Source organism: Cryptotermes secundus, unplaced genomic scaffold (assembly GCF_002891405.2).
Source record: "Cryptotermes secundus unplaced genomic scaffold, Csec_1.0 scaffold1599, whole genome shotgun sequence".
NCBI lineage: Eukaryota > Metazoa > Arthropoda > Insecta > Blattodea > Kalotermitidae > Cryptotermes > Cryptotermes secundus.
The window spans coordinates 95,284-113,611 of NW_019718306.1; the positions used below are offsets into that span (position 1 = coordinate 95,284).

Consider the following 18,328-nt stretch of genomic DNA (forward strand, 5'->3'; position numbering starts at 1 on the left):
ATCCCACTTCTGACACCAGTGTAACGTGTTTACGTTACTGAATACGCCGTAGAGATCGTTAACTGGTTTATTGAACAATCTACAACTAACGGCTATAATTAATGATCACAATATTACGGGTTTCCACACTTTACAAACCCTACAACAAAGTCTCTTAACACGATCTTCACTTGTCTTCACGTACTAATAACGTGGGAGCTATACAAGTCTCCCTGAAATACACACTCCGAGTACAACTGTACTACAGCACTCACTATGTCTTGAAAGCACACAATACGTCTTCCGCTCGCTGACTTCTTAGTTATCGCTCACTCGCAGGCTGCTATGTTTCAACTGAACTGTGAATAGCCTTCGCTGCTCCCTATGTAGCCTCGATCGGACAATACGGCCACGTAATAGGCACCCTTGTTGCTAGTGTGACGTGGCGTATAGCATAGGACGCTGTTGCTAGCGTGACGTCACCGCTGTTGATTAGCATTGCGTAGTTGCCAGGTTACGGGGCTCGGCTATCTTCGGCTCCGCTCGTGACGTCACCGCGCGTTGCGCATTGCGGGGTGATTACTCGCCTATTACCGCGAGCGTTACGTTACTGCTGAGGGGTGGGAGGGGAGCGCTGACTCACCCACCGCGTCACTGCTGGTGTGGGGGGGGGCTCAGATTTCGCAACATGTCACAATATTGTTATTAAAAGAATCATGATCATTCTTTTATCATAAAAGCCAAATTAATTTGTAGCAAGCTGTAATGTGAAAGAATGACAAACTCAAATAACTACATATATATTCATGTATATCATTTAGCAAATATTTCAAAAATTCTTATTTATTCCATATGTGGCTCAGGGCCATTCTTACACTGCATATTTATAAAAATGTTATCAAAACTTACCCCATGGATCCTTAGCAAGAACAGTCTTAGCAAATAGTACTGGTTCAGATGATCCAATTTTATTGACCGCCCTGATCCGGAATTTGTATTCTCTCTTTGGAGTCAGATCCTCACATTTGAATTTTGTGGGCTCATTTGGAGGAATCTGTGCTATATTGTCCCATCCACCTAGTGTAAAGAAAAAGAATGTTTATCACCTGAGATATTACCACTCTTTTCTGTGGAAATGGTTTTTGTAATTTAAGCTTAAAACCCCATCAAGGGATATTCCATCCAATGATATAAAACAGTGAGTATTAAATTTATCCCACTCAGAAATGTCTCTGAATGCAAATAATAAAGAAAATCAAATAAATAATTTTGTATATAGTGTCACAATGGTCTTAAAACATTTATACTTTAATGGCATTTAATCGTTGTACTTAGTATTATAGAAAATTACAAAATCCTTAGAAGCTCAAGAAATATACTTAAATTGTCAGTTCACCAAGTCCAGCTGACACAATGTATGGAATATAAACTCCAGTCTTTTAACTACTAATAACTTAGATTTCTAATTAAAGAATATCATTATCACCACACATGCTTTATGGAAATTTGAGGAAAGTATGGTAATAGAATTAAAACCACATACCCTAAGTTCTGAGAAAGCATACCAACTTCTAGTGAATGACAAGCATTGCTTTGGATGTTTCAGTTTATACCCTACATAACCTACATTTAATGCACAAATCATGACTACAGGATTTAAACAGACCTTTTTTACTCATGTCCAGGCGTTCAACTACATAATGTAAGATAGGCAGACCCCCATCATCTTTAGAATGCTTCCAGTGGACAACACACGATGTCTGGAATACATCCGTTACATTGATGTCCAGTGGTGGAGATGGGACATCTATGAAAAATTAATCACACATTTTAGAAGTAGTAGGCCATAGGATATATAAACACAACACTAACTCTTCATGCATTACTTTGCATGTCTGCAGTAGTTTTGTGTTTGTGATTTTAATGTGTAAGTTAACATTACAAACTTTCCTTCCTCACCTGTGACATATTCTTCACACCAAATCTGTAAGATCTTAAGATGTCATGTCATAATACAATATAATCAACAAATTGCTAAGAGGTCCAAAAATACCGCAGTAAATTTTATACAATCAGCACTTATTTCAAAATGTACATAAAAAGCACAACATGGAACATTTGGGAAGCATTATTTCAAAAAAATTTCAGCTAACTGCTTTAGGCAGTCACCATATCCTATGCTGTCTACCTGTATCTGGAGTTATGGAACATAAATAGATTGAACAAAATTGAACTATATAGTTTCAACTTCTACTGCATGGAAAATGTAATGTTATACAATTATAAATTCAGACATAACATTGGCTTTATTCAGTTGTTACCTGCACAGAAATGTAGTATGGTTATAGTTATTTAGAGGATGGTAGTGATTCTGATATTTTACCATTAAATGTTTGGAATAAAAGAGATTCAGTTCAGATCTCTAAATATTCATGGGCCACCAAGGTGCAATGATTATTCTGCTTCAGACTTTGAACTCACAGAGTCTGATCTGAGTCCTCAGTATGACTTAATAATATTCATAAACCTTCAGTACCCACTAATAAAACAGAACACTTTCCTTAATTCTGAAATTCATATAAGAGTGAGAAGTATTTTAATATCTCTGGATTTCCTGCATAAATTTTGAACAACTAATACAATGTGAATTAAAATATAATTTATGTAGACTGAGAAATTTGATTAATATCTCCTGCACACAGCCAATTGAAATTTGTCTTTAGATTCATATCAAGTATTTCAACTTCTACGTGAAGGTAATTAAACTGCACTGCACAGAGACAGTTCTACAAATAACATTTCAACATGAATTAAAAATCTTCATAACAATACCAGCTTGAACAGAAAGTGATATACAATTTCCTGTATTAAAGAAGCTAAAAATTTTAAAATGTAATATTCTCTTTCTCAAAATAAGAATTCATTATGCTGCTAGAACAATATGATGAAAATAGGTGTTGATAAATTTATGTTCATGTGTCAATAAACTGTAATGAAAAGATCAGTATTACCTTGCATATTTATATTAATATTCTTTGTATCTTCTCCTTGTGCATTTGAAATTTTTAGCTGATATATGCCAGACAGATTTCGAGCAGGCTTCTTAAATTTAAATGTCGCCTTATCATCTGCAACAATAACTTCCACATCCTTAAGAGGCAGTACTTTCCCATCTTTGATCAACTTGGCTTCTACAGGCGATTGCTTTGATCCACCAACTGTAAGAGAGAATCAAAACACACTTAATAAAACAGAAATTTTTAAACTGATATTTCTGAAATATTTTGTGTAGAAAGAATTATTATGTATGTTTAACCTTTATTATAAAATTAAATTAAATTTTGTAAATCTTCATTTACAACAATATGTTAAAACTGGCTAGTAACTTCCATTTTTGTTACTAATATAAATGAGAAACTTACCACTATAGGGTACTTCAAATACAATTGGTTTACTAACTGGTCCCTCAACACGATCTTGGAAATTTATTACAGGCTTCTCTTCACCCTTCTTTACAACAACTTGGCATGCAGAAGACAGCTTTCCTGATTCACACTTGATTTCCCCAGTGTCACTTAACTCTGCTTTCTTGAATATTAACTGGTGTTTGCCACCTCCAAGGTTCTTGATCTCAACTCTGAAGAAAGAAATAAAGGTCAAAACAAATATGAAGACACTCACTTTATAAACAGGAAGTTCTACAAAGAAAATATGATATATATTTTCTTCCCAGAGTTTCAGAATATGTTATGAGGCTAGCAACAGTTATTATTAATGATTCTGAAATTTACTGATCTATTTCTGAGGATAATGTTCACTGTTACATAACGAAACTGCATTAAATTTCTCACATATAATTTAAAGATTGGCATCATCCCATGTGTGTAACTGCTAACATATAAAAAATGATTCTTGAAGAATATATAGACATATTTATGACTATCTCCATACCAAACTTCACATTCCTAGCTTCAATGTATCATTAATTGCTGCACCAAACAAGGAAAAATTCCATTATATTCTGGGAAGTTCCTGAGTAGCTGCAAAATTGGCGGCTTCTCAAGAAGGGCTCAGCTCCATGAGTGAGTGATTGAGACAGGAAGATAAAAATTCAGAATTGTAATAGCCACATCCAAAATTTAACCTGGTCCTAACTTCTCCATGAATGCAATTTTAATTTGTTTCCATAATTTCCAAATATTTTGACTTCGCCACATTTTTAAGTATTCATTACATTCCTCTATATTATGATTTTATGCTGTATTTTACTATTGAGGCATAAACTTACATTTAATTTTCTGTATGATTAGTTCTAGATGAACCTCCTTACTAGCATCTAATTGAATTTATGTGTTACCTTCACATTATTTATGATTTGAACCAAATAATAACATCAACATAGGCCAGAAGGTGATGTGTCCCATCCAATTACAATCCCTTCTGGTTTTCTTGAACCTTTCTAATGGCATATTCTACAGTAAAGTAGCAGTTAAGCAATGGCAATAATGAATTTCCATTTTTCAGATCATTCTCAATAAAATTTTATCAAATAAATATTTGTGTATCTGGACTTCACTATAATTTAAACACATTTTAATTGGCCTAATAAGTTTCATGGATATCTGCAATTCCCTACTGTTCTTGAGCCACAAGGACATGAGAAACAGCCCTTTGTTAGAAGGCTATAACCAGGCAACGTATAGTTGTGTTGTGAGACAGATGCCAGCCAATGATGATAGAAGTCATAGGACATGGAAGCCAAGGAACTTACGGCTTTGGGAGCGCTACAGGGAACCACCAATGAAGAAGGACTAGTGCATGCTATAGTGAACTGTAGAGTGTGGGAATTAGAGATAGGGCTACAATTACCTATAATTACGAGTTTTAAGAATCAAATAAATCCGATTACCAATCCAAACCGAGTCTATAGTCATTTGACACTTGAAAATATTATAGCATTCAGACCCATTATCACAAAACAAACAAGGAAACAACATCACAAGTAGTGAGTTAAAGTGGTCAATAAATCCACTCTCCAATCCAAACCCCATCTATAATAGTTACTTCTTCATATGACAACATCAATGGCTTGCCTGCAACTGTATTAACTCTCTCTCCAAACCCATTCTCTTTGGTTATGACAGAAGTATTTCCAAAATATCATGAATACCTTGGTTTAAATATAGGTTTTGACAATAAATTAATTGAGGAAGTAGAAGAAAAAATTCTTGGCCTACAAATTAGCAATAACTCTCACAGGAAGAAACACATTGAAAACAGGAGGGCTATTCGGAAAGTAACATCCATTTACTTGAGGTAACTAATGTAGGAGGAGAGGAGAGCTCACACATGTGAGGTGGTCTCACAAGTTTCATTGTCCTGTAAACCATCACATAACTGGTCACCTAGTGTTTATTCCTGTCTCTGCTGAGTGAGTTATGTGTCCTGCAATTGATAGTCCCAATAGATGCGAAATTCACTGGGAAAATCCATCGTGAATTATGCACAGTGGTTTACAGTCAACAAGTAATGAGTGAAGGAACTGTAAGACAACAGTGCAGAATGTCCAAAGATGGGCGAAGGAATGTTCACAATGAAATGCAAAGTGGCCAGCCAACTGTACTGACTAATGATTTTGCTCATAGTTAAAGATGGCACTTCACAATTCCAGAACTTTTGCGTGAATTTCCGAAAATTTCACGCACTGCTGTCTACGAGATTATCACAGTGAGGCTCGGCTGTCATAAGTTTTGTGCAAGGTAGGTTCAAGAAATTCTCATGGGTGCACATAAAGAGCTGAAAATGGCTTCAACTTTGATTTTCTTGAGCGATACCACAAACACGGCAATGAATTTCTTAACCACACTGTACGAGTAAATAGGTGATGAAACGTAGGTTTCATTTGTGAATGTTAAAACTGAAGAGCGGTCAAAGTGGTGCAGCACACATTCACTAAACAAGCTGAAAGAGTTCAAATGTTGTCAGTCAGCAAGTTAATGGATGGGAACTGTTTTCTGGGACAGGAAAGGACTGCTGTTGGTGGAATTCATGCAACAAGGGACCAGTTTACTGGAGGTTACTTTCTGAATAGTCCTCATACTATTCCCAAACTAAGCTCTGCATGCTTTTCCATGTGGAGGGTCACACCACCCAGAAAACAGGTACTTTAAACTTGGTTTACTTATTTTACTTCCACTCTGTACTAACATATGGGTTAATCTTCTGGGAAAACTCAATAGACAGGAATAAATTAGTTCATAAACAAGAAAATAATTAGAATATTGGTAGGTGTTAAAAGCAGTCTCTTTCTAAAACGTTTCCAGAAGTTTATTATACTGCCACTTGAAAGCGAATACACATTCTATTTACTATTATTTGTGGTGGAAAACTTGGAATATTTTCAAAGAAATACAGATGTACACAATGTAATACACAAGACATATATGTTCCCTTTATATACCAAATAGTCATCTCGTTAAATAGAACGGAGGAGTGTACTATACAGGTATCAAATTATTCAGTAATCTTACATTGATGATTAAAAGCTTAAATCATGATACAAAATTGTTAAGGTCTGCACTAAAACCTTACATTTTAATTGATTCCTTCTAATTTGCAGATGACTTTACCACTATTGAAATGTTTAAATCTTTATGTGTATATGTGAAGTAAGATTTTTCTTTGTACTCATTTCAAAAATTCTTCAGCTTCAAGGACATCTACATGTGAAATAAATTTCTGTACTTGCATTATGATTTATTCTGAATCTTTCAGTTTAACTCAAAGAAGAATCTATGGAATGCAAAAAACTCTACTCTGCTCTGTCCCAGTCTTCTTTGCTCCATTCCATTCCACCTTACCTTATCTTACCTTACCCTACCCTACCCTACCCTACCCTACTCTACTATATTCTACTCTGCTCCACTCCATTCCATCCTACCCTATCTTACTGTAGCCTACCCTACCCTATCCTAACCTACTCTGCTCTACTCTACTCTATCCTACTCTATTCTATTCTACTCCACTCCACCCTACTCTACTCTGAATTCTGCAGCCACTGTAATTTAGCCTGCTACTTTTGATATACAAATGTTGAGAATTTTCATTAGACCATAGTTCATACTGATTTCACCCATAATATAAACTCCCTTCGGCTTAAATTTTAGTCTTTGCTCTAATACTTTCCGATACTTATAGACGTCCATATTATCATCATCCAAGATTCCTGGACCTGCAAAACTTTTTGAGATTTCAACCTGATTCTGTTTCTTAACATCCACTAACTGAATATGTGCTTTAGTTCATCAAGGGTTTCCTTTCAGCCATTAATTACATAAAATCTGAAAGTTTGTAACAGTGGTATATTAATGCAATTATTGTGTTTTGGGGCATTATCCATTGTCCTGTTTTTTTATTTAAATAATATTTCAGAGACTGGATTCTGCCTCTGTCTTCAGATAAAATTTTTACCTGATGGCAGAGATAGAATTCAGCCCCTGAAATGTTTTAAATAAAAAAAGGAAATGGATAATGTCTTAAAAAAAATTGCATTACTTTCATTCTCAATTGGAGCATATATATTCAGAACAATAATATCACATAAACCACCTTAGAATCAGGCCCACATGCAACATTCTATCACAAAGAAACTCTATCTCTTTACTGCTTATATGATCCCCAAGCACATGAGAGAGCCTTTTTCTAGTTTATATTTAGAATTCCCATTTCCATAGAAGAATGTTAAATCATCTGCAAGTTCAGTGTCACCTTTGTCCCAGCTGACCTCCAGTACTCCCATTAAATATAATTTATTCCCGGCTTACATTCTCATTATTTTTTTCAATTAACCTGACCTATGTAGTCTCCTGAAATTCCAAGTTCTAACAATCATATCTGCTTCATCTTTCTTAAGTCATTCCAAAAAAACCCAAGTCTGATGCCCTGTGTAACATATTGTAAAATGCTTCTTTTTACAGCTTGAAGTTGTCAGTTCCATACACAGCCACCAGCCTTGAAGACCACAATTTGTTAGCTATCCATAACTACCTGTTCAATATATTCACAGCTACATTCCATATCCAGAGGCCACTGTAATGAGAGACCCATTTAACCCTCACACTAGACACAATGATACCAGTCCCTCAACGAAGAGTGGGAGGCTGATTCTTGTATTCATATTATCATGTATTTTGGGGTGTGATTACAGATGGTGTATGGACTGGTGAATGGATGTATATACCACACTGAACTACAAGTAATTACAGCACCACTGCTAAACTCCTCAATTCACAGATCACCACAGCGCCCACTAAACCTCTTTCCATTTTGCTGTGTCTTCAACAGCCATTCCCTAGCAACAGCTTATAACAGTGGAGATTCTTCAACTTTCCGTGCTCACGTCATTACTGCCCAGTGAATATCCCGCAACTGAACTCTCAACTGAACTGTAGCGCCAGTTGTCTTCAAGATAACTCCTTGGCACTGACCATGAGGAAAACACAGCTCCTCTACTTCTGTAGAGGTGCGTTTACCACACCATTGCATGGAACAGTCACAGCACAGACCACATACAAAACACCGTTCTTCTATTGTTGCAGGCATTACCCAGCAACAGCTGCTGTTTACCGAGTCACTGGTTAGCAATGGGTCTATATGCCACAACATTTTCTTCTAATATAAACTCATTCTTATAGATAGATTTACACACCCTCTAACACTGCAGCATCAAAATCAATATCCAAAACATTAATAAGTTATACAATTCTACTTTACCTTTCAGATTCTTGTATTGGCTCATCATTGAAGTACCAGGCAGCTGGAGCTGTTTGATCCTGAAGTTCCACATCAAGAACAAGCTTCTCTCTTTCCAAAACTGTTGTGTCTTTGAGTTTCTTGTTGAATCGGTTCTGATCTGAAAATTAAGAATACTCATTATATATTTGCTCAGTTTTTACAAAATTCTATAAAAAAATTTATAATACTTACATTGAATAATAAGTTCACACTCTGTTTTGTCTGCATTTGAAGTACATGTGTAAATGCCGGCATCAGTTACTTTGCAGTCTTTGATAATGATCTTCCTCTTTCTACCATCTTTAATAATTTGGACCCTATAATAAACGAAAACGTATATAAGATTGTTTATAATCACTTACTTGAAAAGTATATTGCGTGAATGGTTCAAGTCCTGACGAAGCCATTGGATTTTTTTCAATTGACCTAATCCTTCCAGCCGCACTATGGGCCTGGGGTTCACTCAAGCCTCTAACAGAAATGAGTACCACGAATTAATTAAATAATTTTCCTGGGGAGTAAAGCGCGGCCGGAGCATAAGGCTGATCACCTTACCGCCATCTTTGAGTCTAGATAATGTGGGACCCTCAACATCTAACAACCCTATGGGCCTTCATGGCCTCTTACAGGGATAGCTTTACTTTTACTTTTTTTTTATTCAACTGAATGGTTATGGGACTTACAGATATAGAAAAAATTACAGCTATATTTCATTTATGTGTGCAACATTTCTAGTGAAGAAATCAAGAAAGTGTCTTTTATAGAATGATATGACAACACTGTTCAGTGTGACTCAAAACATGCCTTTACATGTTTTGGTCAGTTATGACCATCTTCAGAAGGCATAACAACATACTAAGGAAACTACTATTACATTGAAGAAAGTCGTCTTCTGGGTTTTCGCACCGTGTAATACACGGCANACTGAGGAAACTACTATTACATTGATCATAGTACATTAAGTTGAATAAAAGTTTTATATAAAAATTTTAATTAAGATAAAATGTGGCTGAGTTAAATTTTTTACAGTTCTTAATATTTAAAATCTTAAACCCCTAAGGTTCATGTCTTTGTGCCTCTTCTATCAACAGGAGATTAGGGTGATACTGCCGTCCTTAGAGATCTCAACAGTAATTTTTTCCCCCTTTTATATAGTTGTTTAAGAATCTGCAATTATATTATGGGTATTTTATATAAAAGTCTATGTACTTAATATTTCCAAGTAGTCTTAATTTGAAATGCAAAATTCCAAGGACAAAGGACTCACAATTGGAACTTGCAATACAAATGCTTTATAAACTTAGAAGGAGCACGATATTAGAGGAATGAATGAAGCTATGTGTAAATATATTACTTTACTCACAGATAGTAGATGTCTATTTCCCATGTTACACAAAAATTGGCCATCAGACATGATTAAAAATCTTTTGCCTTTCGTATAGAACGTATCACATAAATGCACTGTTATATCAAAACATTTTTCAAATACATTTCAAACTACTACAGATGAAGTCTTAGTAAGTAAGATAAATTTCTGTTTCTGAAAATGTCAAGAAAAGTAGTTACAGTTTCATTTACTTAACTGTACTGAAATTTGAATGTGAATTGACAGAATTTTTTGCTATATTATTTGACACATCCTGCTAAGATGCAAATAACTGTAACACCAAAATGAAAAGGTAAGATATACAGAGCTCTTTTTATACACTGCAGAAACCCAGCCTAGGAGAGTAAGATGTTTAGGAAGAAATGTGACTACTGTGGTTTCAAACTTATTTTATATGGAATTTGTTTTTCTTTGTATATAAGTGTGTATGTATTCATATATATATATATATATATATATATTGTGACATGTCTAACCGTTTCTGGGCAATGGGAGGTGGAATGAGTTACCACGAAGACAGACCCTTGATAAACAGTCGGTTGCCAAGTTACGGAACAGTGGAAACGAGGTTACGCAACAGTAAAGAAAGTGGTGTTTCTCAGTGCCGTGCCGAGTAGAGCCAAAGTGAGCTGAGCCAAAGCGCGCTGGTTGCTATGCAGCAATAAACAACTCTCGGTAGCATTGCCCAGCAACGCCTTTGTAAACAAGGCGTCACGCAACAGGGGAGCCCGTGCAGCGACTGTTACTAGGCAATCGGTAAACATGACGTCACACAACAGTAAAAGCTATCACATAACTGTTTTCTGTGTTGTCAGTGCAGAAGCTACATAACAGGAGTATTAGTTAGTGAGAGGGAGTAACCAGTCAGTTGCAGTCTAGCATTCGCTGGAGTGAATGGAAAGAGGAGAAGTATTTGTGATACTGCCATTGGCAGTACTTGTGAAGTTGTAAATTGTGTAACTGTAAGAGCGAGTGGAATAAATTCACTAGATCAAAGACAGCGTGAAGTTATTTGTCGCGTGACATATACCCAACACGTGACAATATATNTACTGCCAATGGCAGTACTTGTGAAGTTGTAAATTGTGTAATTGTAAGAGCGAGTGAATAAATTCACTAGATCAAAGACAGCGTGAAGTTATTTGTCGTGTGACATATACCCAACACGTGACAATATATATATATATATATGTGTGTGTGTGTGTGTGTGTGTATGTAGTCCTATAGATGTATGTTTTTTTCTGATCTCTTATAGATGTGACAGACTGGAATATAATGGCATTAACTTGTTGATGTCTGAAACTAACCTCTTGTCAGGTTTCACTGGTTCATTGTTCTTATGCCATGTTACTTCACCTCCTGCATCATCTAGCTCACACAGTAGGGTTATTTGATCTTTTTCTGTTACCTGTTGACTCTTTAGGATTTTCACAAATTTGTATGGATACTCTGAAAAAGGAATTGTTTGCTATGTTAAAAAATAATGCCATTACATTCATTATAATGGTACAGTATCATCATAAATATTGATAAATACATTATTTTATACATGACTAAATTCTGCAAACTGTAAAAAAATACAATTCAAAATCTTACTTTATATGCATTGACAGCTTCATGTCTCATTCTGAAGGAAGAAAAAAAATTGAAGATAATTTTAATCATAGCACTGAGGAGCACATTTGACTCCAAGGTATATAATTTAAAGGTCAAAAAAAAGGAAAATCCCATAAGAAGAACTTCTTAATTTGTCACCTTTGTCTGTCATTATTAGGACTGTTAAATGAAAGAGGTTTACAGTAACTCCCAATTATCCAGTATGCAAGCATCCAGAATTCTCATCAAAACAGCAAAATTTTGAAAGAAAACCTACCATTTTTATACAGCTATTCAAAAACAAATTTGCGACAAGCACATGGCTACCCACTACATGGTGGTTTCCTCAGCTACCACTAACACTATGCAAGGACCATTAAAATAGAGGCTAATTGAATTTGTGATCACATTACAGTACATGATCTGAAATCTTTCAGCCATATATCCATTGCATCACATAGAAGACTACCATGCAATAACTATAGTGAAAATATGCTGGCTTTGTACTAGGTTTCTGTAAGAGTTCTTCTCATGCAGACAAGAGATTCATGTAACTGGCAGACCTCATTCCCCACACATGCCAGATAATGGGGTGCTTACTGTAATAGGATATGGCTGAAAAATGAAGTACTTATAAGACTTTGACTGAAAAACATACCGGAAAGGACCATTTTAAAGGAGGGGGGAAGGGAAGGGGGAAGGAGGAGGTGGTGGTATAAAGTCATAGGTTTCTGTAAAAGTTGACATGAACCTTTGAGTTTCATACCCACAGGGATTATTTGAACAGGCAAATGTCTTTTAACTACTCTAGGGAGAAGTCCATATAAATTGCAAAATATTTACAATGAATCAATATTTCCATATGCATTCCTTGATAGTAAATAACCAAGAATACATTAATACGTTCATTGGCATGGCAGCCATAAATGTCTGCGTTGTAACACTTGGATATATTTTCATGTCACCACCATGCATTGTTGAGGATGTGCAACATTTTAAGGAGTGTGTCTTCTGTGCCTTTTGAGCACTGTGAAAAGTATATGCATTGATGATAATTCACATCAGTGTAAAAGCAGCATATGTCTCACTGATTCCATATTTTTTCTGTGGAATAAACTGATGTTTTTCATTATGTAATTAATAACTTCTTCAGGTTTCAAAATAATATTCTGAATCTTTCTAATCTCAAGAGTCTCACTGTAGTATCAGACATTCAGGATTAGAACCTCCAAATTTTCATACCCCTTAACAACAAAAATTCTCTTCATATTTTTGGCAGCTATAATTTCTCCTTTCTTAATTTCTGTGTGTACGACCTGTGGTGGATTACATCTTCTGTTAGACTGCAGTGCTCCAAGAAGATGAGTAGTATATCTAATGATTTATGTTTAAATGGTAAACATATGTATTAAATGACAGTTATAACGTCTGTCTGTAAACCAAGCGATGTATGAGACAATGTCATTACCACTCTAGTAGTGATAGATCTGTTTCCTTCCCTGAAGAGACAGTGGAATTCCCTGTATATAACAGTTACCACTGTAATTTTTCAAGAAGTCTGATGCCTCATTTGTGGGCCTTTTGGTGTATGCATTATTTCAGTATGAGATAACCCACTAAAGGGACTAGTGTCTCATCTACAAAAACAGTTTTCCTCAGGAGGAGCATCTATTGAAACCTAGTGTTTCTGTACTTTGTAGAGTCTACCAGAAGTGCTGCATCTGTGGAACTAATTCAAAATGTGAAACCACTTAATTTTTTTTTACAGAAAATTGGTATTCCAACAGACAGCCATGCTCAGATAATAAACTAGATTCCTTCATGTAGTAAAACCAAGGACCAAGACTTCTCTTGCAGCTGATTTTCACTACTGGCATCTGAAATACTGAGCAATATCTATGGACTGTGATAATATGTGAGTTCAATAATTGTTTGTTTCATCTACCATTTTCTTTATGACTGCATCATGCGCTAATGCAGAATAAAAACCATACAGCACAGAATTTGCTTCAACAACAGCATTTTCATACTTAATACAATCAACGCCAGTGATATGACATGGTTTGTTTCCTGATGGCACAGTCTGTTCTCTGGCGCTTGTGTTGATGATTTCTGGGCACTGGGTATTTCATAATGCAAACCACTTGGAAGCAATAAAATCGAAGTACATCTAAAATACTTTGTTTCACCTCAGGCATTGTCCACCCAGATTACAATAATCAGCTACTGTTTATGCAATAGCAGTTACTGGTGACTGCTTCAAACTGTTCTACGAAATTTCTAAATGACAACAACAATGATAATGATGACGACAACAATGATGATGTTGATGACAATGGCGATGATGATCATAATATTTTTGTAATAAATATGAAGGAAAATTATGACAATGGTTTAGGAAAAAATTTAATGACAAAAAGTACTCAGGATTGCAGTGAAAACATTAAGAGAATTAAGTTAAATTATTTGTAGAAATAAATTTTTCCAGCAACTTTGACTGCACTCTTTATAATAAAAATTGTCACAGTATTTTCCTTTGTACTGTACACTAAGCTAAAATATGTTATGGAATATATTTTTTTGTGCTCAATGTGATGAAGGAAAATAGGCATCTGCAAATGGAATTTATGTCTTTTTTCAAGCATTAAAATTAGAAATATGAGGAAATTCCAGTACACAATATCCTGTTACACTCTCTACCTGATACATCACAATGCCAGAAAGAAAGACCAAATGTTCTACATTTATCTCACAGGCTTACAATGGTGCATACATATTATGTTACTTACCAATAATTGTAACTAATGTTGTGGTTTTGTCTTCTTGCTTCTCAATTCTACAACTATATTCACCGCTATCTTCAATTTCACAGTCCTTAATTGTTAGTCGACAAATACCAGACATTTCCTTGGCAGTTTCATACTTATCATCATCCTATGTAACAAAAGAAAAAGAATTGTGAATTTGTATTGAAGTCCATTGTAATGAATTAATACACATAAAATAGATGTTATAATTTCAGATTCAAGGTATTTTAAATGTATGTATCCCACAATGTACTTCTTTTAATTTCAGGATGTAATTTAAAATGATTGTGTAAACTGAATGAATGCATAGTTCATAATTAAAACCCTTGTGTCAATTTGCATATATTTTCCATAAAGGAATGACATTCAGGACATGAATATTGTCCACTTGTTTCAACACAAATGTAATGGAATTAAATTGAACAGATATTGATGCTGTTATCAGAAGGCAAAGAATTTATGACTGAAATTGTATAAGTGTTTTACATACCGAAATCTTTTTATCTCCTCTCCACCAAGATACCATTGCCATACTGCTGTTCACAGTACATTCCATTAGTGTTTCATGCTTTGTGAAGCCATCAGTCTTCTTACTCAAAGGTTTGGTGAATGAATAAACTGCATCAGATTCTATACAAACAGAGAGTATCAGGCACTGGCATTTTTAACTTCAGAGTTTTGAAACTAAAATATTACTAAAGCTGCAACATATTAATCCCAGTTTATTACGTTTTTAAGAGCATATTTTTCATTGTTCATTCAAGAACTAGCTGCTACTGGCTTTGAGCCTTCCGTAGTGGGTTTTGTAAGAAGGAAAAATACATTGCTGTCCAAAAAGTATCTGACTTTATAATGGCCAAAGTGATGGGGAAACTAAGCATAGTGGTAGAAGGGACTTCATGCGCATGCATGATTTTTTGCTGACTCGCAACACCACCGGATGCATCTGTGGCTGCCAGATAGTGAAGTGGTGTAACATGTGTTTGTGGCATTCTTGTTTCACTCAAGATGACAGAATACTTGGAACAGTCATACTGCATCAAGTTTTGTCAGAAACTTGGGGATATCCAAGCGGAAACAATCCGCAAAATTCAGCAGGCTTTTGGCGATGGTGCAATGGGGGTCATTCAAGTTAAAGAGTGGTTCAACAACTTTAAAGATGGCCATATGTCGGCGGACAGTAACCAGCATTCCAGGAGACCGTCAATGAGTCGAAATGCTGATGTCATTGAAAAAGTGCAGACATTGATCATGGAGGCCCATCGTTTGACCATCCAGGAAGTTGCTGATGAGGTTGGGATCAGCAGAGGTTCCGCAAACACAATTGTAACTGAGGATTTTGGCATACGAAGAATGGCAGCAAAATTTGTGCCCAAGCTGCTTTTGCCGCAGCAGCAACAACTCCGCCTTGAGGTTGCACAGGACATGCTGGAATGTGCCAACAGGGACCCTGAGTTCCTGAAGACTGTGGTCCCTGGTGAAGAGTTGTGGGTGTATGGATATGACCCAGAAACCAAGGTCCAGGTGTTACAATGGAAGAATCAAACATCCCCAAGGCCTAAAAAAGCACAACAGGTTTGGAGCATTGTGAAGGTGATACTGACTGTTCTTTCAGTTACTGGAGTGTTGTGCATCATGAGTATGCACCACTAGGCCAAACTGTCAATAAGGAATACTACCAAGGAGTCCTCTGCCATCTTCGTGATGCAGTTCGGTGCAAGAGACTGGAGCTGTGAGACTCACGCAACTGGCAGCTGTATCATGACATCGCCCCAGCTCATTCATCACACCTGATCCAGGGTTTCCTGGCCAAGCATGGCATTCTGCAGGTTTGCCAGGCTTCCTACTCTCCTGACATGGTTCCTTGTGAGTTCTGGCTGTTCCCGAGACTGAAGACACTGCTAAAAGGTTCCTGTTTTGACAGCCAAGAGGACATCATACAGAACGTGATGGCACAGCTGCATGCCATTCCAAAAGAAGTCTTCCAGAATTGCTTCCGGCGATGGAAGGACTGCTGAGCTAGGTGTGTGGAGTCATAAGGGGCATACTTTGAAGGGGATTAGGTACTGTAACCACCAAGATACAGAACTTTGTTTTCCCAGCCCAAGGTCAAATACTTTTTGGGCAGAGTAGTATTGATTTTAATGAATAAAAGGCATCAGCATAAGAATTCTAACTAAAGAAATCATATTAAGTCATGAGATAGAAGTTGAGTGGAGTGGTACCAGGACAAATTTACTTCCCAGTTAACATTCAATAAGTTTCAGTTTTCAAAGAGGACCAAAACTGACTTACCATCTACATCTAGGTAAGCTGTGCAAGCTATTCCAGCAATCTCAATTGTGTACTTTCCAGTATCTTCCACCTTGGGATTACTAATGATTAATTTGTACACATCATTCTCATTCACAAATTTGTACTTTGATCCAGGGAATAATTCCTGCAAAAAGGACATTTTTTCTGACAACTGTGAATAAATTCTCTCAGACATGCAACATTAAAAATATCAGGGTTAAATATTTATATTTAAGTTTGTTACTCTCTGGTCATAGAACGAGAATAAAAAGTTCTGCAATTGTAACAAATCTTGTGCCAATTTGACACACACTACAGCACTGCATTCCATTTTCAACATTAAACTTTTCATTGTTGCAATATTGATTTGTCAACTCTGTCATTATTTTAAGTAACAATTTTAAAAGTTATGTTCAAACACAATTTTTTGTTATCCCTCTTGGTCCTCTCTCTGAAATACATGTTGGCCTGAAGCAACATCCTTGATGTTGGTTATCTAATGGCACTGACAGTGTCATGCCTATATAAAATCATATAATGGGATGATTTATGAATCTGGAGCAGTTGGTGGAATGAGAATTTACAGGAGAAATCTATTCAGTGCCACTTTTCCATCACAAATCCCACATGATCTCCAGGACCGAACCCAGGCCGACACAGTGCGTGGCAAATATCAACTTGAGATATGGCACTTCCCTAAAACATGATACAAATACCAAAACCTCCATTGAAAACACAAAGTCTGTCAATATTTCATCTTCATTAAATATACATATTTTGTAATTTCTTTGCATATAATTTTAATTTATACAAGACAATACAACAGGCAAATAACTGTAGCATACATTTTATCTTTAGGTGTGTGAAAACAGAATGAAAGAACAGTTTTTGTGCTAGTAATAACAAGCACAAACTTAATTTATCTTACCTCACTTTCAGTAACAATTTATATTTGTTTTTGTGTTTATTAAAAAAAAACTGTGGATTTTAGGAAATAAAATTTTTGTTGTTTCAAACGTTATGAGCAACATTTTTAGTTTGTATTGTTATTCCTTGATGTGTAGTGAATATATATTTTTACAGAACGAGCATGTGAACTTCTAAGAAAATAACAGGAAAAATTATTTGTCACAATATTGTCTCCAAATCAGAGTATCTCANGCAACATTTTTAGTTTGTGTTGTTATTACTTGATGTGTAGTGAATATATATTTTTATGGAACGAGCATGTGAACTTCTAAGAAAATAACATAAAAAATTATTTATTAGTTAGAATATTGTCTCCAAATCAGAGTATCTCAGTGGGTGTAGTCTTTGTTTCTGGGGAGTATTTAATGAAGGCAGGTACATCCAGAAATACAAATGTAATCATGAAAGATTTGTGGTAGCACAAATTAACATATTATCACAATTAATGGAGTGACTGCAGATGGGTTTTGGATTGGTGAATGGATTTATTGCACACTAATAC

At 35.7% G+C, this 18,328-nt stretch overlaps 1 protein-coding gene across 1 annotated transcript in view; it reads right to left on the reverse strand.

The window, feature by feature from the left end:
* The window catches only part of LOC111861309 (twitchin), a gene marked incomplete at both ends in the record, with an annotated part of 109,968 nt that extends 92,966 nt beyond the window's left edge, over positions 1–17,002 (reverse strand). The window contains 10 exon segments of the mRNA XM_033750327.1: positions 889–1,056; positions 1,646–1,786; positions 2,991–3,197; positions 3,402–3,616; positions 8,752–8,890; positions 8,965–9,089; positions 11,467–11,608; positions 14,545–14,689; positions 15,053–15,192; positions 16,858–17,002. Of these exon segments, the coding sequence (XP_033606218.1) occupies positions 889–1,056; positions 1,646–1,786; positions 2,991–3,197; positions 3,402–3,616; positions 8,752–8,890; positions 8,965–9,089; positions 11,467–11,608; positions 14,545–14,689; positions 15,053–15,192; positions 16,858–17,002 (1,567 nt within the window).
* Between the last annotated feature and the right edge of the window lie 1,326 nt (positions 17,003–18,328).